We start from the raw sequence: 23,919 nt of genomic DNA, 5'->3' as shown, positions 1-23,919 counted from the left end.
TAGATAGATACCCCTCCCCCATTCACACACATTCTTTCCTATTGAGATGTTTGCCACTTACCCTCAGTCCACTCTCACTCTTGATATCCATGATGGAGAGCACAGTTTCATACAAGATGGCGTTGCCCACATTCTTGGAGGACTCGGTGTTGGTGGCCACCTGTGCAAGGATGTCATTCATCGTCTCCGAGGCCTCACTGTCGCCGTACCCCAAGATTCGTAATAACTTCAGAATCTTCACCTGGTAATTAATAGATTTCATGTCACAAAAATTCTACCAAAGTTAAAATATGGATAAAAATGGAACACACACACACACAAACAAATACAGTGAACAGTGAATACTTATAAACAATTAAAAAAACGTATGGAGGTTTTCATGAACTTATGATTTATCTATAATGTCTAGTGAGAATGAATCTGTTCTTTTCCAAGTAACTGAGAAAAATTACACTGCTTGTTAAAGATAATATACAGTGAGCAATATGAGATATGATTTCTTCATTAATAAACAAAAGGACTTGATACAGTATAATTAAATCATCTTTAAATAATTACTTGTCCATGTGTGAGTGACAGATTGCACTTAAGGAGTTTCATATGCTGATCCTGTTTGTCAATAACTTTCCCACCCACTGGAGGCCACACCCTTCTGCTCTAATCTTTTTGAGGACCATATACAGTACATCGTGGATAGAAAGATTAATGACTGACCTGCAGGAAGGGATCAGAAACACCTTGGACATCATGCTCAGGAGAATAGCCGGCCATGATTAGATTCTTGAGGATACGCACCAAGTTGGGGACAATCTGGTAACAAATGTATTATAATTTCAAATGCCATGTCTATGACACAAACACTACGATCTAGTTACATTTTATTTTTAAATTTTTTTAGAGTCAATGTGAAGTAAAAAAAAAATTACAATTAAATTGCACTTATTGTGTTTCTCAGTGCTTCTCATAATACACACAGAATTTACATTAACACTAGGACACAGGTGTATCTACAGTCAATAAATGGTGAAGGTAAACAGTGCATAAGTAACTGTGAAAAAAGAAAGGGAGGTACACTCTGCACATGCAGAGACAGAAGACAACCTTTCACATATTCAACTAAAAGCACCAAAGCCACATGTACAGGGAATACTGTGAGAGAAGCACACTATTTGATAGGGAAAGAAAGATAATATTTTTGTATCATAAATCAAAGGATTCCATCATTCTCCACCTCCTCCAAATTTATACCAAACCCAATTTTGCCATGAGTTACTAACTCACTTTTACTTGCTCACCAAACAAGATGGAAGGAGTAAAATATTCCTCAAATTATTTTCCAATCAAAATCTTCGAGTTTATAGAACGTAACAATATTTCTTTAACAATGGATAAAAAATTCTTAAATATTAAATAAAAACATAAACAATACTTCAATGAGTATGTATAAATGTATACCTGTACTAACAGAGGTACAGTATATACAAGTGGGAAGCACAAAATGTAACAGCATTAAGAATATTTGATTTTTAGTTTGGTCAAAATTCTAACCTCGGCCTTAACCCCGTGACTCTAAAAAACCCACCCACATCTTTGCCTCGTACAGTAATGATAAGACCTACTGGGTTTCAAACAGATCCTTCTGCAATGTTTACTATAACTGTGTCAGTATATTTCTGTATCAACATTGTTATTTTTAGCTTTACACCAAATTTGACCCCTGACACTAATCAGACACATGCTTGTGTTTAGTGGATGATTCCTACCATAATTTTAACCACTCTATCTAAAACTGTAAGACTAAATGCAATGACAGTCCAAGACACATCCAGTAAGGGTAGTAAAAATACCCATTGGTTGGAAAAGTGACCGAGGGGTAAATGGTGAGAATTGTGTAACAAATTGGACTAAAGGGAAGAGGCAGTTAAAAAATATAGGCCATAGGATAGTATGAACTTATGGAGAGATTAGTCACAAAAGAGGGACTGCACAGGAAGGAGAGTATAAACAAGCAGAGCACTGTACAAGGTGTCTGTCTCATAGGTCGCACACCACAGGAAAATTACTGGTTTCTTCTTCTTCTTTCTTTCAGGTAAAGGAATCACAGGACACCAACAAATATGTCATGGATACTTGCACCAGAGGAAAGATTAAGTTTAATATTCATGTACTGTACAGAAAGCCAGATCAGTTGCAAAATAATTTAATCGAGAACACCAATCCGATTTTAAATGTAGTTTCATGAAACAGTAGCTACAGTAAACCTTCAGTATAACTGATACTGTATATAACAGAACCTGGTTATAACAGACACCCTAAACCTATCGGACAACCCTCAAGATAACAGAAAGATGTCCGTTATCCCCGAAGGGTTTCTTGATAATTCGTCACTGCATGAATGCTAACTGGAAAACTGTATGCATGTATGATGTAAGTAATAAAGAAAAACAGACAAGTTGAAAATTATTGAAAAACATGACCAATAAACAAACATTATAACATATTAGGCATTTTTCTACTCATCACCACACTTGTTACATGCTCCTTTATCCTGTGAGCTATATTTTACATTATACTTATTTTCTAACTTGTATTTCAGGTGGATTTCTTTTAATTTTCTTAATTATTTTCTCAGTTACATGCACACACATTCCTACATACGGAATGCAAAGAAAAAAATTATCATAAGGTTTAAAGCTTCAGGAGTTGATGGGTTTCCACCATGAAGCTGTATGGTGAGGTTGTGGAGGTCAGAGAGTCTACGGCACAGAGCACCGTTAATGTATTGCTAAGGTGAGCGTCGAGGCGCCTACGGTCTCCGAGAACTATGACGCAGTGTGTACACTGACTTGTATATTTTTTGGCCTTTTGTACTTTCATTATTGTTTTTTTATGTTTTTGTTATTGCTGTTTGAATGCCAAAAATTTTAAGTTTCAATGTTGCAGTGTACAGTTAAAGCTACATTTAGGGGTGACTCGTGATCTGAACAGAGGGAAATGTGTATATTTATGGATAAAATATATTAAAAATTTTCTTTTTTCTATAACCAGGGGTTTTAAAATCATATCTTAAGCATTAATGAAGAATTAATGTAAATTATTTTGTGACTATGAATGTACTTCAAATTTATACAATAGTAATAGAATTTCCTATTTCGAGATACTGTGCCTAGGTATGGTATTTCAAACTCTCTTTTAGTTTGAAATAATTCTTGGGCAATCAGTATTAATGGATATTCAGCTTTAGCGACCATGATATTCCCCCAATTAGTCAGTTATCCTGAGGGTTTACTGTGTGTATGTACTTTTCTTAATTACAGGTGAATGCTGTATAGGAGGATATTCTGTACCAGATATAATTATTTACAACTATCATATTTACAAGGCATAAACAATTATGCCCTAACATCATATCCAAAAGACCAAAAGTTCTTCACAATATCATGCAACCTTTGATACAAACTTGACCCAATAATACACCAATGAACATAAAACAAAAATTTAGAGAAACCAGCATCACAACACATTACTGTACTGTATAAGAAAAACTGAAACCCAAAGGAAGAGCTTTAAATCTCAGTAATCACCAAAATCAATAGAGCTATTAAAGTTCTCCCCAAGATGATATGAGATAAACTTAGTGAAACCACAACAAGCTGTATGAACCTCAGAGTGTACACAAGGTGGAATCTAACAACAAGTGGACGGAAGGAAGACAGACGGACAACCACGATGACATGAACACTGCGCTGATAAGCATTTGAGGTACAGTAATAAGTTATGGTATAATATATTATATTATAGTAAAAGCAAAACTGTCTATAAAAATATATCAAATTTACAAGCCTCACATTTATCTATGAGTTGCCTATAGCTCATATGTGTTGATTATTTAGTGTCATCACAAGACTAACGCCCGTATTATTAAACAACATCTTCCCTTGAAGAGGGTCGTCATGTTTCAACCCGAGTTTTAAACTAAATGAGTCCCGAGGGACACCGCAGTACAGTACTTAACGGGGTGGTGTGGCGGTAAAATTAACTAATTTCAATAAAATTAATTTATAATATTGGAATTAGTTCATTTTACCGCCACACCACCCCGTTAAGTAATGTACTGCGGTGTCCCTCAGGACTCATTTAGTTTAAAACTTGGGTTGAAACATGACGACCCTCTTCAAGGGAAGATGTTGTTTAATAATACGGGCGTAAAAGTGTTTGTTACAATGTATTTTGTGTAAAGGCATTTGAAAAAGATCTCCAATAAACCTGATATTCTTTAGACATTAAATCAAAATGATACTTCAATTTATTATTTTACATACATACAGAAAAGGTTTTTGTGGGTTATGGAGGTCTCCACAACTTTTCCGAGGATAAGGCATAGGAAAGGAAAATTTTCTAAAATGCAGAAAAAATAAAAATAATTTGAAAAGTGACTTATGCCTCTTTGAACTGATAAATGCAGTAATGACTTCAATATTTTCAGATTCAAAAGCTGTGAAAAATACACTAGACAAGGTGGAGGTACAATTGAGTGATGAGCCACAGAACAGCAATACAAACAAGATTACACTATCAGTGAAAACAATAATTAAACCTTTCCCAATTATGCTGCATTATTTAGACCGCCAACCTATACAAGGAATAATCTAAGAGGAAAAGGTCACATTAGACTACAGTAAACGCTAAAAGCTATAACTTGCTCGTATACTCAGATATTCGTGATGGCTGTCCTTTATCTGGACAACTTATGTGCTACCTTCTCTGTGTACTATACTATAAACCCTTGATTGCTATGATTCTGATATGCTACAATGAATTAATTTAGACTTTAACTTCCATTTCTACCTTGCCTTCTTCAAAATACCACAAATGACACTTGCAATTATATGCAAAAAATTATAAATATGTACAAATAGTATATTTTACATTTCAAACCTCCCTGATGCAATGAAAATATGAAATAAATTGTATTGAGCAAATATCATAATTATTATCAAATTTTCCTCAGGCATAAATTATAAAACATTTTAATATATAAAGGTACTGTATATATACTGTATATATTTTAACAAAATATATATATATATATATATATATATATATATATATATATATATATATATATATATATATATATATATATATATATATATATATATATATATATATATATATATTATATATATATATATATATATATATATATATATACTGTATATATATATATATATATATATATATATATATGCAGTGGTTCTGATAATTTGCAACATATACTGTACAGTAAAGTAATGATAAAAAAAAATCAACAAATCTCACACTCGACCCCAGATAAGTTATTGTCATACAGTAATAAATTCCTGGTACTTTGCTGACACAGAGCAGCCAGCCAGGTGTAACCCAGAGGATGATTATGAGAAGGGAAGGACCTCTTTATGTAATATAGAACTATTTTTTGTGCAATGTCTTTGGGTTACTTTATTTTGCTATGTACTGAATTATACTATGTACAATATTAGTACAGTATTTATTAAAGCAGTTCAGGAACAGTGTGTGTATTTTTTGGCCTCTGAAACCTAACTAATTACTGTACTTGCATTTAAATCAATTGAATTGTAATTTGCGAACTGATATTAACGATGTCTTCTGGTACCTAACCCTTGAATTATCGTGACTCCACTGTGTGTATACATATACAATATATAAAAGCAAGATTTTCTTGTCAGCTCATGAATCTCCTTTAAAATTAGATTAAAACAGTAGTCAAGAAACTCTTTAATATTCACCATAATGGGATAATTTGTATTTATATTGTTAGCATGGTGGGCTTCTGAGAACAGCATACAAATTTTGGTCATGGTATGTATCCTAATATTCTCCCACACGTTATTACCTCTGATCACTGAAGCAACCCCCCCCCCCCACCGAAGAAATCAAGGGTTTACTATACTGTAGAGTGATCAAATAAATCAAATTTCTGTGCATTTATACTACAGTATAACTATAAGAAGTTATTCTGTGGGATAAACTAGTGAAACACTCCTATAAATGAACAATAAAAGCTTACTCGTTTTTTTTTTATAGTTTCCAAGACCAATGATTACCTTTATAGTGTACACCACCTTGACCTGAGTTTCATAAGATACACTGTGTTGGATCTAATTTCAAAACACTTCACCATTTTAACCCTAACTTCGTAAGACTCAACACCACCTCAACCCTCATTTCACATTTGTCTCACTTAATTAATTTTTCTAACACTTACAAACATTTAATCAACTTTCCGGAAGTTCCATAAGCCCTCTGAGTAACACTGAAAATACTTATATGGAAATTCTCAACTTTTTGGGATATACTGTATAGGGGGCCCCCAAATTCGCGGGGTTAGGTTCTCAAAATGGCTGCAAATCGCCAAATCCGCAAATAACATCATTTGCAGACGGGGGTTTACATTTTTACTTGAGGGTAGACTCGCATTTTTAATAAATTTGTTTCTGATTATTTGTGAGAGTATTTTCCAATTATTATTTATTTGAATGTGTTGTGTCTACACACACACATATTTACAATACAGGTAAAAGAAATTACTGTCTCTAGAATGAATGGCTCCCTGTCCCAGCCGCAAAAATGCCAGCAACTTTAAAATTACCCACAGACATTCTTGAGTACATCCAGTGTCACAGCGAATAACTGAGAACCGCGAAGTAAAAATCCGCGAACTTGTGGAGCATACTGTACTGATAAAAAAAAACTAAAACATATCCCTGAATAAGCTAACTTTAATACAACTCAGGAACTGAAAAAATACATTTTCAACTCATTCATCTTCAGGATCAAGTAAAATTCAATACAATACAATACCTATAGCATGAGGCAAAGTAATTAGCATGAAACTAGTGCCAGTCACCATTAAAGTAAGCTGTCTGTCTAACTAAATATAATGTACAGTAAACCCTCGAAGATCCGAACCAGGGAAGTCTGGATTTCGGAAGATCCGGACAAAAAATTTGAGGGTTCTGGGCTAAGAAGTCTCCTAGAAGTTTCCTTAAGAAACATTCCCAAACGAGAGTAAAGAAAATTTTAGGTCAATGGGCGCTACCTGGCCAGTCAGTTGCTTGGACAGAGGTGCCTGAGGTGGTGGGAAACATAAACAGAGTTGACAATTGTTGTTTGTGGGAATATTATTTCATTCACTCTAGTAATGATACAATGTTATTATGTTATCACAGGTAAATGCTTGGTTTATATACGGTAATTTGTTTATCACTACATTAGTACTGTATTTCTGGTGTTTCTTATATAATTTATTATTCGCCGGAAAATCCGAACAATCGGCTTTTCCGGACAGGTGGTCTCCCCTTTTAGTCCGGATCTTCGAGGGTTCACTGTATACATTACTGAGGAATTGTTAACCTATTCTCACAAGTCATAGTGTCTGCTCCAAATGTTTCTCTCTATCTACAAATACCAAATAGACTGAGACAGCCACAAAAGTTCACATGTGTTTTCCCACTAATGTACTGTACAGGTGGAGGGTGGCTGGAGACTATGGCAACATCAACTCTCCCTTCATTCACTGTCATCTTTTTCTTTTGTGTCAAAAGTGTGTTGTGTATTTTTGGTACTAAAACGAATAAAGAGAATATATTTATGCATAAAGCTATACATCAAGGCTGGACCTTCTGCAAAGAGGTAGAAAATAAAACATTACATTGCACGCATGCATAAACAAAACCCACAATTACTTAACACCAAACTTAAAAGAGTAAACCAAATGAAAAAAAAAGTAATCTCCCATTAACACGTTCTAAAGTTTCTACAGAGCCAAGACGAGGATCATGCTTTATACTATTCAAGCCAATAGTCAGCATGAAGTGAGTGAGGCATGTCCTATGGTAAGGTGCAGATATATGTATATATAAAAAGGATCTCCACCATCACCACCAACACCCGCGAGGCGAGCTAAATCTGACTGCTTTACCTCTGTGTGCTCGGGATCCTAGGGCATTAAGAGGAGCGTTGGGCGGGAGGGGAAAAAAATACATGCCACTATTAGTACGACACAGCACAACTTCAGTACCATTTAAAACGAGTAAACACTTACAAAATACTACTACAGTTAATCCTAAGTTATTGGTAAGAGCATTGCAGTTGCTACCCTTGATTAATTTAGATTTTTTTACACCTACATAATAAAACTTTCACTATGGGTGCTAAGCATGAGCAATATACCCAAGCTCCCTTAAAAAAAAAAATAACCAAATTGTACTTCATCAATCCATCCATCCTATGCAACAACTACAATGCACTAGTACTGTATTAAGACATACCAAAATATGACTAAATCATCACTGCAGCTATCTAATGCATCTACTTAATAAAAACTTTCACAAGATACTTATCAACAGTCATCTACGCACACATCACTAGTTGTATTTCTGGTATTCAGTGAAACCTTTGACATAGCAATTCCAGTTTCTATCATACACAAAGAAAGGGATTAAGTACTACGTATTTCTAATTCTTACATTGCTTGAATATTACCTTAGGTTATAACTCAACTGGTGCCTGTCTGATCTTAGCTAGAGTTAATCAAGTTCTTTGAACTGACTGGCTGGCTAGGGAGTTGTTTTATGGTAAATTTCTTTTATAAGGCATATGACAGGATTTGGAGCCATCATCTATTGCTTTAAATCAATCGCTGGTTACATTCATCTTTTTCAAATTTTTACTATTATTTTACAGGAGATAATGGTGGTGAATGTTGCCTGACCCCACCCAGATGACCAATATTTTCTCTCCCTAAAACACAACCCCCCAATAATAAATAGATTCTACCATGCAATATACAGATAATTTTTTTTCCACCTAAGGAATGAAAATTCCTCATATACTGGGGGATACTTTTACAGTGAAAACCACTTCAATGTGAGGCAGATTTACTCTACTAAAATATTACGAATTTTAATACTTTATTGCATTCCCAAACTTACATACAGAATTTTTATGACACCCCATATTTGATGTGTACAGTCAGACCAAATTACTTTTACCCCTTGGTGCAATGGGCTTCAAACTGGACACTACCTCTCCAGGCGTCTCGATAGGGTTGGTAAGCGTGATTACTACGTCATTTCCCTTATTCCCTTTTAAAAATATTTTATAATATTTTAAAACATAGAATTACACAGAAAATAAAACTATTATAACTATTGTAAGGAAAATGAAGCTACCAATGTGAAGCCAAATGCGAGAGCTTTGTATGGAATTTTTCCCTGGTGTGTCAAATTATTGGACACCGAAGTGGTCAAAGTAATTTCTGGTCTGACGGTTCCATCACTTTCTTATGTATGAGTAGACACTTAATTCTCAGTACCATGTTAATCTTCACCTTCCCTTATTCACCTTCAAATTGTCATAAAAAAATGATCCCTTCTTTAAGTCAAGAGAAGCTTGCATCATAAAAGGTTTCACCACAGCTAAGAGTCACTATTTTATTAAAGTCAACAATCATACCCTACAAATCGCTTACTTTGTTACTACTATTGCAAAAATCTATACAAGTATTCTCTATATCTATCTAGGTACAACTGCTGCATTTCTTAATATCTAGCTCAAGTCACTATGCTTAAAAATCAAGTCCCACAAGACCTATCAACTGAAAATGAAATTGTTTTTGAAACTGTTTCTTTGTGTAGAAAACCTAGTGAGTAATAAAAAATGTTTTGAGAGTGGGAGCAGAGAACCACATCTTGTACTGTACATCTCATGAAGCCAAAATTCTTAATATATGATCAACAATTACAGCACAGGTGGACTACTTATGAATGGAGTCATCTAGTTATTATTTTTAAGAATAAATTTGTTTGAAATTCTTTACTAAAAAAATCAATTTTACTCACACTTACTACTACAAGAATAAATTTTAATGAAACTTGAGTGTAAGTGATGTACAATGCAGGGGTGCCAGTGAAGTGGAATATCTTGACTTAAAACTACTCTTTTAATACACAAACATGAAATTTCAAATCATTATTTACCATTACACTTCACCTTATTAACCACACCTCCCAGAGATGCCCAACAAAGATGATACCGTACATACCATCCAACCTCACCATAATGCCAGTTGCAAGAACCTATTACAAATTTACACCATCACAAAGAGTTCAATACAACCTCACTATTAACTGTAAGAAATGACTAAATTCCAGGTTTTGTAACATTTAAGTAAACATGGTTCAGTAGCCTTTTAGTCAGGGAGGACAAGTGTTTAAAGAAGTGATATTCTTTTGTGAGTGTTAGTGTCCCCGTTTTTGCCAGGTCTTTATAAAGCTGACAAAGCACAGTATATTGTCCGCTAGATTTCCATCTTTTAATCATGTGTTGTGGATGATATTGTAAGGTGGAGCTGTGTGATAAGTAGGTAAGTAGAGGCAATGTGAGTAACAATGAAAATAAACAGTTTCACACTTACTCAGGAGAAAGAGTATTATCATCTACGGTTGGTTATTTTGGGATATACACTTTGAAAGATCAATAATATACTGTACACAAGTGTTTTGGAGTAGCCAGAGAGGAGCTTTCAGTTCACAGATAGAGGAAGAGCGACCTTGATAAAAGATAATTTGGCTTGAGATATTAAGGGAGGTACAGTCAATTACTAAAGTCTGTTTGACTTTCCCTCTGAACCACGAACCTTGAGATTTAGAATCACGAATCCAAAGTATTCATGGTCAGAATAATGTACCAGTCTACTGCCTTGGGTTCACGGGTCTGAATCTCAGGGTTCGCGGTTCAGGGGAAGAGGTGAACGGACTTTCGTAGTTGACTACCGTAACAGTGATTATAGGATTATATGATTAGTCTATCTGGATATTAGAAGGTAATATAATTCTGTATCTATAACACAATATTTACACACAAGGTTTTTCATGTATGTATAAGTATCATATATTGTGTGTGTGGTTGAATAACACCGTGAATGAGGGGTCAAGAAAATAACTATTTTCTTTAATGGACTAAAACAGTTTTATGGAATGTGAAAGAAAGGAACGGCATGATGAAATGTGCAAGGTAAAGGCCAGTAGGAGAGACAAGGAAGACAAAGGGAAAGTTACAACAAGAGCCAAAGACAAAGGGAGAGATACAACAAGAGCCAGTCACCAAACCCTAACTCAACAAGTGAAGGGTTTAAAGGAGTTGTGAACACGGTTGAAAGTTGTAATAGATCCTCAACTGTGAGTTCATAAGGATGTGGGAGAAGACTTGTCAACAAATGTAATGGAAGTGAAAAGAGGCAACAAGGGATAAATCTGTGAGGGAAATGTCTCAAATGGAGTGGTGACTTGAAAGAGAACTTGTAACACTAATACAGGTTGGGAAGGTGGGTGGAGCAATAATTATAAAATAAAACTAGACAACAGCATGGTCAATTGTGGATTAAATGTCAACAGTAGGAAGGGATACTCTGTGGAAAGGATACATTCAGTTTTGTGTTAATTGTTCAGCCCAATTTATAAAGCCCGTATATGGCTGGTCGACAGGGAACTATAGTGGTGTCGAAATACCAGAGTTCAAAGGTGATTTGAGTTCTGGTAGCACATTCTCTGTGGTGGGAGAGACTAATCACCGAGACCCACATACTAGCTCATACTTCTTTACACATAATACAAACAGTACTCTTATTCTCAAAACCACAACAATTTCCTGTTCACTCAAACACAATGGCCAACCATTATTATGGGTAAGCAAGTAATGTGTGATTGCCTCAGAGCAGTGACCTTGTCTTGCTAGTTAAGAGGGTGCTTGGAAATCCTATTTATAATGCTCAGTTCCCACTCTGTAAAGGTGGGTTGGTAATAGGAAGGTCACCCCCCAGTAAAACTTGCATCAAAGGTACTTGATGGCAAACAGGACACCATGCCATTGGGTACTTACAGCTAACCTACACAAATGAGGGACATGGAGATAAAGCTGTCATATGGTGACAGCAAGTAAACACTTCCTTACACAGGATGGTAATGAAACTTATGTTTCTAGATTCCTATCTCATAGCCAACTATATCTTGCACATAACTACCCAATCCATAGATGTTGTGGGTTACATACAGTACATAAGAAAAAATTAACTTTAATATAACACCAGGATGTATCCACTGAACATGATTCACCCTGCCAAAAAAAAACACCAGAAAACTCAAAATACAAATACCAATCATCTAACGTCTCAGGTATGCACCTCACCCTGCATAATGTGAATATGATATGCCTCTGGCAGGGCAGAGGAGGGGCATTCAATAACCATAAAAGCAAAACCTAGTACTGTACCGTAATTCTTGATCTAACAGTTAAATTGATTTGATCTATGTTTTATTTATAAAAACAAAATCCTTGCTAATTTTTAGTAATTTTCATAGTCAAATATAAGTAAATATATTTTCAAAATACTGTACCATAAGGATAAGAGTTATTTCTAAACATCTAAAAGCTTTACAAGAAAGAACAATGGCGTGATGAAACAATTTTAAATACAGTAAACATTTTCCAATATTCACATGAAATGGACTGTAGACAGAAGGTCTGGAGTTCCTCACCAGTAATATAAACATATATATGAATTTTAAAACAGAGAGGATTAGTACCACATCTGCAAACAAATAATGGTAAACTGCCTGAGAATATTAATATACGTCATCATCCATAAAAAACTGCATAATATCTTAAATAAAGGACACTGGGTATAATGGCATCTAACTCAGCAAATAATTATTCTACTTGAACTGTAAAATAAATCTCTCAAATGCCCCACCTTTTTAAAGTGTGTCAGCATGTCCGGAGATTGTCTGCACATCTCAGTAATAAGTGTGACACCCGTGATCAACACACCTGTAAGGCAAAATAACTGTAGTTGTATCATTAAATATATCAATAATATCAAACATGTGTACCAAAGGCTTAGTATAGTGCTGTATTCTCATGTCTTTCATAGATAATCAAGCCTTTGGAACCCACTCTCACACTACATATAGAGGGAGCTGCCTTCCTAATCATTCTGTAACCGATGAATTAAAGAGTTATGTGTCTATTTTCTTTAATATAACCTGTACATCCAAAGGTGAAAAATAATAAGTACTATATTACCTGGTTCATCATTGTTTTCCATTACCTTTCAGATAGATATACCGGGTAATTTCAATTAATCATACATCCTTACTTGTAGTGTTCCTATGAGAATTTTGTATATTTTTAAAAATCATTCTTCCATTTAGATTATTTTCAACACTAAACTTAATTATTTAATCACTTGTTGTTCTTTCCAATAACTACAGTATGGTCAAACAATCAGTTATACTTAAATATCATGTGTTCTTTTATATATCTATCCAGTACATAGACAGTGTTCACTAAAGACGCTCTTGAATATAAATTGCCCTGTACTGTACCTCACTTATTTTAAATTTCATAAAACCGAGGGAAAACTTAAAACCTTCTTACAATACCAATGTTGAATGTATCAAAAACATTGGTATATATTAACTTTACGTTTGCTTTGCATTAAGGGAGTCGTATGTCATAAATATGATGCGATATATGGTACAGTAAATCATCCATCCATCCCCCCTGATAAGGTATATGAATATTTACACACTACTTACATAAACCCCACAAGCAATACAAAGGCAAGTGGCTCACCATGATTCTTTTCAGAGAGGAGTGAGCGTGTGGCTGGCAGATACATCTCCATTAACTCCGGAACTTTGCAGATGATTCGTAGAGCACAAACAGCAGCCTTTTTCCGTATGTAAGCATTGGAGGATTTTAGAAGCCTCTCCACTTCTCCCGCGAGGTCACGGGACATCTCAGGAGAGGCAATAGCTCCTAAGGTGCATAATGCCAAGCCTTGTACAAACTGAGTTGATGAATTCAAGTCACTGGAAAATGGATAGATTTAATTAGTACCAGTATAGTTACAAAAATGAAACAGGCTATTCTATCTTCTTCTTTACTCAGTTCCTATTTACTTAAGATGAACCATACACTTAAAGTTACAGAGTAAGTGTTTATGCACAACTTAAAAGAACTGTACATTATCGAGCAGAAATAAAAACAGTACTGCAATCTATTTAACATATCTCAGCAGTCAACACAATTGATCAATTCTAAATAACACCAGAAAGCTTCACAACTATCAAATTCAGTCTAAGCTCAAGTGCCAGTTGTGTACTGTACAGTAATTATAAGTTCACACTTCTGTACGTTTTCTGCCATCATCATCATCTGCAAAGACCCATTTACTGCCTCCCGTGAAAAACGTACTAACACAGAAACAAACCTGTTGTCATTTACAGTAAAATCATAAACATGTTAAGCAACAATTTAAAATTTCTTACTTACTTCTTGAGGGAGTTTGTGATGAGTAAGTGCACGTCTTGCCGTTCATCCAAGAGTAACATGGCTCCGAGGTAGCCAATTCGTTTGTCAGTGAAACGTGGTGATGCAATTAACTTAAGGCATTCCATCTGACCAAAGTGAGCAGGATATCTGAGGAAAGAGAGGTCATCAACTCACAGCTATGACATCAATGTCATCAATCATATCAAATAAAACCCAAGAAACATTACAAGGAGTCACTGTCCAATATAATTCCTAATTGTAAAAAAATGTCCACACCAGGTATGTGTTTGTACAAAAAGTTACCAATCTAAACAGGAAAGACATAATCAGCAAGACCTTAACATGACTGCATAAATCTTTGGAAATATCACAATGAAGTGAGTGAGAGAGAGAGAGAGAGAGAGAGAGAGATGTGGCCATGAATTTTTTATGGAAATATCACAATGGAGTGAGAGAGAGAGAGAGACGTGGCCATGAATTTTTTATGGAAATATCACAATGGAGTGAGAGAGAGAGAGAGACGTGGCCATGAATTTTTTATGAGTAACTTTAGGTGATATTATAAAATAATATTGCATAAAGCTTCACTGCAGTACCATACCTTAAGCAGTTGCAAGGATACAGAGCAGTGTTGCTTGTATCCCATTATACAGTAGCGGATAACAAAAATAAATACTAGTTGTACTTTATAATAAAAATTCCATTAGTATACAGTTAACTATGCCTGAAAAAGTTGTTGTCAAGACCACTAATTAATTTATTTAGAAAGACTATACCACTAACAAAACACTCACCCTAACATGTGTATGTATAAAAGTTTGGCAACATTGCGACATCTCCACACAGAATCCTCTTCCCGGAACGTAAGGCGGATGTAGGCACACTCCCTGTTCACAACTGCTCTCTCTTCAGCGGCTGTCTTGGCCGAACGAATCTGCCGTATCAGGTCTCGCAGGCGGATGGGGTTTGGCTGTCGCACTGCAGGTAACAAATTTATCTTTCATAAGAAAACATTACAGCAATCACCTCCAATTCCTATAATTAACTGCCTCTCTTCAGTAGTACAAGATAACAAGTACAATAATGAATTTCATGTTTCACACAAAATATATCTACAAAAAGTTATGCATGTCAGTAACTACACACAAAAGGATTAATTGAACAAAAACACAGGACATCCTACATCATCCCACGCATATTAGTACAAACACACTGGCTCATCACTGATGAAGTGATTTGAAACATTTATTCATGTTAATACAATCACTAAATTTTAATAATACAAAGGACATCATCTAAATAAAAAAAATAAAAAAAATAAGTGTTACTGAGCATTAAAATGGTCGGGTTCTCATCACCAACACTGAATAAACTACTATTGATCAGTTAACTACCACAAGGGGGCTCACAGCACCAGCACCACAGACAGGCAGGAACCCTTTAACCATAAAAGCTCTGGTTATCTGCTAATCATGCCAAACTACTGAATAGGATACTAAAGTCCCCACTTGAATATCTAACATAGATGTCCCGGTTATGTCCCACTCACAGGAATACTGTACGAGCCATAAGACAGTGTCTCTATGATAGACAAACTCAAGTGCAGTATCTGAACTCAAACTACAAATCTGTACAGAACCTAATGGCAACCTTACTGTATTACATTAGCCAGTACTAATAAATATAATTAAATGCACTATGACAACCCTACCTACTTTGTTATTACACAAAATGGTAATATTCTTCTCTAGCATTATACAGTCCAGTATATCCTCAGGAAATGTTAACATGAATAAAAAAAAATTATATAGTGCTCTTAAGACATACTGAACTGTAATGAAAAGTATACAGTATTGCTTACCCCTCAACCAAAGCAGCACAATTTTCAAACAAGACAAATGACTTGTACTCTAATTTCAACTTGAGCAACACCCCATTGTAAAACTTGAAAGGTTTCAAATACCCGTGAATACTTTCTCCTCCATAAACTAACATCTTGTACTGTACCATAGTTAAAGAATGTTTATAATGCTCATAAAGAACTCAAAACCATCTACTACAGGATATTTTCATCTAACTAAAATTTTGGGGGGACATTCACCAGTACAGTAAGTTTACATATACCATACAAAAGGGTGTAATAACTTCAGACCTTATGTCCTAATGTAAATGCCAATGGAAAAATGGATTCCAACTCTCTATATGTCAAGTTATGTTTTGGTTCGTCTTTCTATATTCAGGCAGTTAAGATGGTATATATTTCAACAAGAAACACTAAATTATACTGTTAAGTTAGTGGCAGCACACAAACTGGATGCATGTTACTTTTCTACACTTTTAGGATGGAGAAGCTAGGGGAAGGTGTTAACATTGCTAACAAAACAAAAAAATATATATAATTTAATGGTCAATGATGAGTACCGGTAGTTCCTGAATATTTAAGAGAGAAGATCACACAATCTCTGCCACTAAAGCCACTATTATATGTACTACATAAACTACAATCAAGGAATCTCCATAAGCAACATTAAAATTTATCAAGATATACAAGCCTAGCTTCTGCCAACCTAAAATTATCCTAATCAATAAGAAGTTAAGACTGGAGAAATAACGATCATACACACGACTATCTCTTTAAGACAACCAAATCAACTTTCAAGACATCCATAAAACCTTGATCAATTGCTAGCCTCACAGGAGACCCCGGGCATAGCTCCATCAACTCAATGACCGCCTGACCTAGAGAAGAACAAGGGGGGGTATCTAAGCTTTGGCATAAATTTGAGCAAAGTTCTCAAAGCCTAAGCAGCAAAGGAAGCATGAATGTGTGTGTGAGTGTGTGTGTAAAGCTGTTTCATTCTATCAATCTTATAATATACTCCTGTAAACTGATGCTTCTGGTACTGTATAGATAAGCAAGCAACACAATGTGACTTTTCTTCTGCTAGTCATTGGTTACTTAGAATAAATAAGATAAATTTATATTGTTTTAAATAGTTTTAGTCAACTAATAAAGGTTTTCATCAACTATTATATCCCACTTAAAAAATATGGAAATACTGTATGGATAAGCAACCAGTAATGGCCATAACAACTAAAAATATGATTAACATTTAATATAACTATGATTCTGTGAACTGTTGTATCACTTGTTTTATCTAATCTATAAGAATGTGTATAAGGACAGCAACAAACACTAATACACCAGTGCTGTACACCATTCCGAGGATTAAGCACTATCTAATACTAAGAACATTCCGGTATTAACACAAAGAGTTTTATCACAGTACAGTAGTAGCAACAAACTCCTACATCCCTCACAGGAAGTCCTCCATTAACCACATCTCATCCATCCTGGATATGAGAATCAGTTCCCAACTACTACTAAACACATTTTACTACAAGTACAGTTTATCAACATACATAAAATGACCTCTTGTGGCATATCCTGCACATAAATGTCTTTTGCATCATCTTAACAATCAATCAGTCTTGCTCCTTATACAGACTCATTTATCCAGTATAAGCCAAAAATAAAATAAGAAAAATAAGAGACTAACAAAGTATATGGTAACTTTGAAACTATACTCTGAATGATACTTGGTCCACACGAGGAACCTAATAAGCTAAAATACCGTAAATAGGATCATTTACTCGCTAAATTTCACCAGGTAAGTTATTTTTACCAGGTTCTCTTCCTATATTGACTTCTACCCTCAACTCCCATCAACACTAGTAGTAACTAACCTGTTTTAGGCCCCAGACTGTATTATGTTTAAGGCCCTAATATTAGTCTGTTTAACATTAACAATATTAAAAAGGGAAAATTCAGTTCATCTTAATTACAGTAGTAAAAAATATTAAAGGCTAAATTAGGTTCTTCCAGAATAGATACAGTATTGTACACTATTGAGCTTGAGTTTATGTGGATGCAGCAAACATCTCTCATCATATAGCAATACATTGACATATAACAGTACTATACTGTACCTGTGTCTGACTGTCTAACCCTCATCGTGTGACAGCAAGCTAACATTCATTGGTAAAAGTAATTACAGTACAGTACACTGTACAGTACAGTACAAAATTTTTGATACGGTTTTTAAAATTAATCAGTTTCAAATGCCAATGCAAATATTTACTTCTACACCCTGAGAATGATTGGAAATCAGAAAAATCCCTGGAGAAAAAGAAAAAAAAAATGTATGACCATTTTCTATGACTGAAATAAACAAACTACCAATAAGATTCACTTATTAATGATGAAGCACTGTGCTCAAATTTAAATGAGCAATTAACTTAATGGCTCATTCCTTAACAATCAGTAAAGCTATGTTTGTGCATAAGACGATGGTGGACACGTTTCTGATGGTACAGTAAATAATTCTGGAGATTATTATTTTTTTCATCAAGTAAGAAATTTCCTTTAAGAAGTTATGTTTTTATATACAGTAACTCTAACTAGGAACACTTAATTCTTGTAGACTCTTAAATTCAAAATAATGACTTGATTTTACTTTATGGGACTTTTCTCTTCCTGTCAAATACTCAACTAAGTCTTCCAAATCAAAATGCAGAGAGAATGATACACTATTCTTCCACAACTGTACCACTAACCTTCCATATCAAGAATTTTTTAACACCTTTCTGCCATGCTTACATTCAACCGTCCTCTACTGTGTTGACACTGTGTCCACTTTAACTAAGTACAGTACAGTACATAGTTACACAGCTGCCCTGAGACATTTATCAAGTCTCCCTGTTCTTGGTCATGTGTAGAGCCTGCGTAGTATAGAACTGTACTAAGATTTTATGTTCTAATTCTAGTTACTGTACTGTACATCTCACCATACCAGTATAAGAAAGATAAAGTACAAAACTGGTACTACTTTTATCTCTTACAATTTTCTGGAAAATCTCTCAACAACATGCTATCCATGCTAAAGGCATTCCTCAACATGATGGGCTGCACTCACACAGCTCAGAGGCCTAAGATAAAGCAGGATTGATGGCAGATATAAGCTCTCACTACAGACCAGGTGATCAACATTATTACCCTTCATGTCAGTGCTGTATATATAAACATCTGAAACAGTGCTTTATGCTGCTCTTCAACAAAGAATTTAACATACTGTATTTAGGAGAAAAAAGGACACAAGCTTGCTACAAAGTATAGTACGTACAGTGAGGCCTGTACTGTATGCATGATCAACTTAACTACAGAAACTTTCAAAGGTCAAATTCTCTAATAAACAGGAATCACTATGATAACTCAAAGCTCTCAAACACTTCTTGCAAGGCCACAACTTGGGGCAGTTTTTTTAAGCTAACTTAAAAGTGGTACCTGTACTGTAGTGGTGTGGACGATATAAACATTTGCTGTAGACGTTTTACAGAATGTGAAAATAAATCACGATTCTAATAAAAAACAAACATACAATCTAAAAATTTCTAATTTTTTATCTTTTTCAGCTCCATATTCAATACAGTATTTCTAATATAAATGCAAGGAAGTCAATTAAATATTTTAGCAACAAGTATTTCTAATATGCAATCATATTAAGAGTAATACTGTACGTATGATACTTTACAGAAATTATACGATACCAAACCACTTACAGAAAATACCGACACTAATACAGTATATGGTGTACTGTACGGTACAGTACACTGCATGTCTACAATATATTGTAGGTTCTTCTACAAAAATTTCAGAAGCTACCAAACTTTTTCACTTTTGCAAGTGTCCATAACTATAATGCATTAATAATAAATTATGTTTCCATTCAAGTTACCATACAGTCATATAAGGTACTTGACCATTACTAATGTCACCTTCAGAAATACTGTACTATGAAGTAGCCAAACACATTGCTACTGGTGCACAGAAAAAGTATTAAACATTACAATCTTCACCTCAAATAATCTAAGGTGAAGCAAAATACTGTACACAGTTCACAAGATTCTTCAGATAATTACACTACCATTCAGTTCTTTATGCTGAATACCCTGTAACTGTAATTTTCAGAAGGCAGAAGAAAGCTTAAGGTACTGGATGCTGATCACCCTACCTGTAGCGACAGCAGCAAAGGGTACGAATGTGCGTGGGTTGCGAGGGGTCCTGAATGAGAAGGGTCTACATACCTTTTTCATATACCTCCTTACCTTTCTCCACGGCATCATTGATCACCTGTTTTATGCTCGACATCTTGCCGAGACTGGGGGTAGAGGATAAATGGTTAGCTCAAACAAAATAGAGAGACAATCTGGCATATGAATAAATAGTACTGGTTAACACAATCTGGCATATGAATAAATAGTACTGGTTAATCAACTAAAATAACACTAAAAATAAATCAATACAAGTTATGTACCAAGAGGAAGAGGGATTTAAACAGCCTGAAACAAAAATAAACTCAGTAAAATTTAGTTGTACAGTACAGGTGCAGTATATTTCCTAAAATTACAATTAATTCCTTAACACTTTCAACGTGTTCCACGCGCTTGCCATTTTATTCTGGCTACCGCCAGACGATTTATTCAGCTTAGGGTAACCTCCTGCTGTGAAAGGGTTAATATTCTTTTGAAAATTCAGTTTTAAGAAAGCCGATAAAAGTAGAAACACTGTATTGTAGACTCCAGAGGTCCTGATCCATTGTAAGCTTGGGAAAGTCTTCACAAGTCATCTCATACTGTTAGCTAGATAACTCCATAGGTGACGCCGTCACGGAACTAAATTGGTCAACAATCAGAAACAAGCGACAGCAACTTCCATAAATACAGCGGTATAAATACAGTTTGGGCAGAAATTTATCTGTATTACTGTGGCAAATAAACAGGATTACCACAACCGAATTACATGGCTCTCTGTGAGCAAATTTAGTGAAAAGGTTGCCCGACTCAAAATTTGTGTGAAATGGGTTCTAAAGGCACTGTCGGGAATTCTGAACGTGATTGGACACATGTATCAGCCAAGAATTTTCCTTCCATAACAAAACTTCACAATGTTCATTATGGTAGACAAGTGAAGCACCGTATATTCTTAAAGTATATTATGTCATTTAAAGAGTGAGTAAACATAAGATTAATCAAGACTAGAATTATCTAATTTATCTTCTTCCACTCAATAAAAGTGAAAGTAAAAATTATTTCACTCCCGTTTCCACATTAGGCTTATCAAATCAGAAGTTAATGATCAGGTTAGTGGTTAGTAACACTGTCAAATCAAAATACCCATAAAATATGTGGATAATTATTGACACACGCATGATAGTAAGAACACTATACATTAACCATGGAAGGTGCCCAAGCATCATAACTGCAGTGTCAACATACCATTCCTCATTCCTACTTTGACATAAAACTATCCACATGAACACTATACAACCCAACGGTCCAGCAAGTCCTAGTATCACCTGTTAGAGGCTTATCACTGACTGTGTACAGACTGGGGTATAGGATTTCTCCTCCTCACTGCCCACACACCATCCCTCTCTACTGCCAACCTACCACTGTATCCCACCACATTCAATTTATTTTTCCGTGAGCTTTCTGGGCCATAATAGTGGTAATGTACAACCTGTCGTCTAACCGAGAAAAAATATAACCTCAGATATGGGCAGTGTCTATGTTGACATCATCTGACTTTACCAAAATGGCAGCTATATCCCTCCCTCTACTTCAGTGCCCCTTTATATCTCACTCATGACACTCTACCCTCTCCTCACTGATAAATAGAGAAGTTCCATCCCTAAGCAAACGAAAATAATCTAATTCACCTCACCTGGGTTCACCTGAGGCGTAGAATAATAAATTTTACTGAGGCATCTGCCAAAGTTTTGTCATCTGTGTGTTTCCGGCAAGGTGGAACTCCTCGTGCTGCCACCTAACGGCCACAGCCACTACCCCTCACAGAACACCTTGCCGGGGTAACTATACAAATAACCAACTCTTTATTTATCCTCAAAAGTTACTGTGTGGTGCAGGAATTAAGATATGGTGAGATATTTTCATGATATATAGCCACTGAAATATATAAAACCATTTAATAATAGAGGGGGTGGGGGGGACTGTTCCACTGCCTTTCATAAAACGTATTCCAGGAGGGACTACTCCAGTACCCTTCTTGTTGTTTATTTGATTAATTGGTTAATGTTTGATCAACAAAAATCGTCATTTAAATATACAATGGATTTATAATATTCATTAATAATATATGTATATAAATATTACCAATTTAGATCTATATTCAGCAAGGATATCCCGAGACAGCTGTTGGAAGCTTGTTTCTACCAAGTCATTCTTCTTCTGTTTATATGCTAGGGGCATTCTCAATAAGAAGTGGTGCCCTTCTTTAGATCTACTATTGTTAAGTTATTATCTCTGGTGGTAACAGTTTGTTATGAGTAAACAGACACATCTTACTGCCTTATAAAGTTTTCATACGCCATGAAGTATTATTCTTTGATTATTGGCTTATAGAAAGCTAATATTATTTTTAATCAATTTATAGTCTAATTTCCCTAGTTTTCATTTGCCATTTATAAGTTTCTCTCGACTGAACTGAAAAAATACACGCCAGGAGTGAAATCCAATGACGTCACTATAAGGTATTGATTGAGGGGAGCACATGTGTGTACACCATAAAGTTTAGTGTTATTTACGAGATATAGTTTAGTTTACTCTGTGGATACATAGATTTGTTTTTAAGATGTATGCATAACTTCCATCCATAATTTCCATAATTTTCAGGATGCTGGTCTAATTTACTCTATTCTTTTCCGTGACATTTTTAGTTCTTCACAAATAGGGTGGTGGACGAGTGGAACAAGCTTAGCAACTTTGTAGTAAGTGCTGGAACGCTGGAAAGTTTTAAAAGGAGGCTAGATAGATTCATGGATGATAGGGACTGGTAGTAACTCTCGACAGGAGCTGCCATGCACAGGCCAACCGGCCTATTGTAGACTCCTTATTTTCTTATGTTTACCTGTATGGTTGTATCTACAAGCAGGATTGTTGGAGGTGTGTCACATCCCCTAATGCCCTACTGCGCCACGGCACTGGTGAGATGTTGATCAGTCACCACTTGTGCAAATAATAGCGGACCTTATTACACCTTCTATCTTATATAAATGTAGTTTGCTGAATAAATACTAATTTAAGATTTACACCTGTAGAATTATGACGAAGATTTATATTTATTATTTCAATATAAGATAATCTTATTTACGAAATATTTATTCTGGTTCATATAAACTCAGAAGGACCAGAACCAGCAAACTATACCTGTTAAGATGATCAATGCGTAAATCAAGAATTGTCCCTTAATTTCACATAATCAATGTCCAAACAAGACTTTTCTTGTGGTTTATATAACTAAAGCCTTTAATTTGGCAGTAATTCCCCAAGGTCACTATTTGGGCAAAGTTTCTCCGAAGGTTTTATTTTAGCCAAATTTCTCCGAGGCTTCTATATTAGAGGGATCCATGACCAACGTCCTTATTGGCCAGGATCTCTGTT

The 23,919-nt window shown here is 35.1% G+C and overlaps 1 protein-coding gene across 5 annotated transcripts in view; it reads right to left on the bottom strand.

Annotated features, from left to right (window-relative positions):
* The window catches only part of LOC121855237 (AP-1 complex subunit gamma-1-like), a 36,945-nt gene extending 14,643 nt beyond the window's left edge, over positions 1–22,302 (bottom strand). For 2 of the 5 annotated variants that reach the window (XM_042350116.1, XM_042350119.1), the window contains exons 1-9: positions 22,184–22,302; positions 20,545–20,618; positions 15,195–15,378; positions 14,401–14,547; positions 13,699–13,937; positions 12,815–12,891; positions 7,985–8,002; positions 715–810; positions 62–241 (exon numbers count right to left, since the gene is read on the bottom strand). In XM_042350116.1, the coding sequence (XP_042206050.1) occupies positions 62–241; positions 715–810; positions 7,985–8,002; positions 12,815–12,891; positions 13,699–13,937; positions 14,401–14,547; positions 15,195–15,378; positions 20,545–20,608 (1,005 nt within the window). In that variant the 5' untranslated portion in view covers positions 20,609–20,618; positions 22,184–22,302. The remainder of the gene's footprint in view (positions 1–61; positions 242–714; positions 811–7,984; positions 8,003–12,814; positions 12,892–13,698; positions 13,938–14,400; positions 14,548–15,194; positions 15,379–20,544; positions 20,619–22,183) is intronic. The other 3 variants (XM_042350118.1, XM_042350117.1, XM_042350121.1) reach the window with 3 other exon arrangements.
* Between the last annotated feature and the right edge of the window lie 1,617 nt (positions 22,303–23,919).

The sequence above is a fragment of the Homarus americanus genome, unplaced genomic scaffold (genome assembly GCF_018991925.1).
Source record: "Homarus americanus isolate GMGI-L3 unplaced genomic scaffold, GMGI_Hamer_2.0 scaffold60559, whole genome shotgun sequence".
In the NCBI taxonomy this organism is placed as follows: domain Eukaryota; kingdom Metazoa; phylum Arthropoda; class Malacostraca; order Decapoda; family Nephropidae; genus Homarus; species Homarus americanus.
This window is presented reverse-complemented; position numbering and strand designations above follow the sequence as displayed.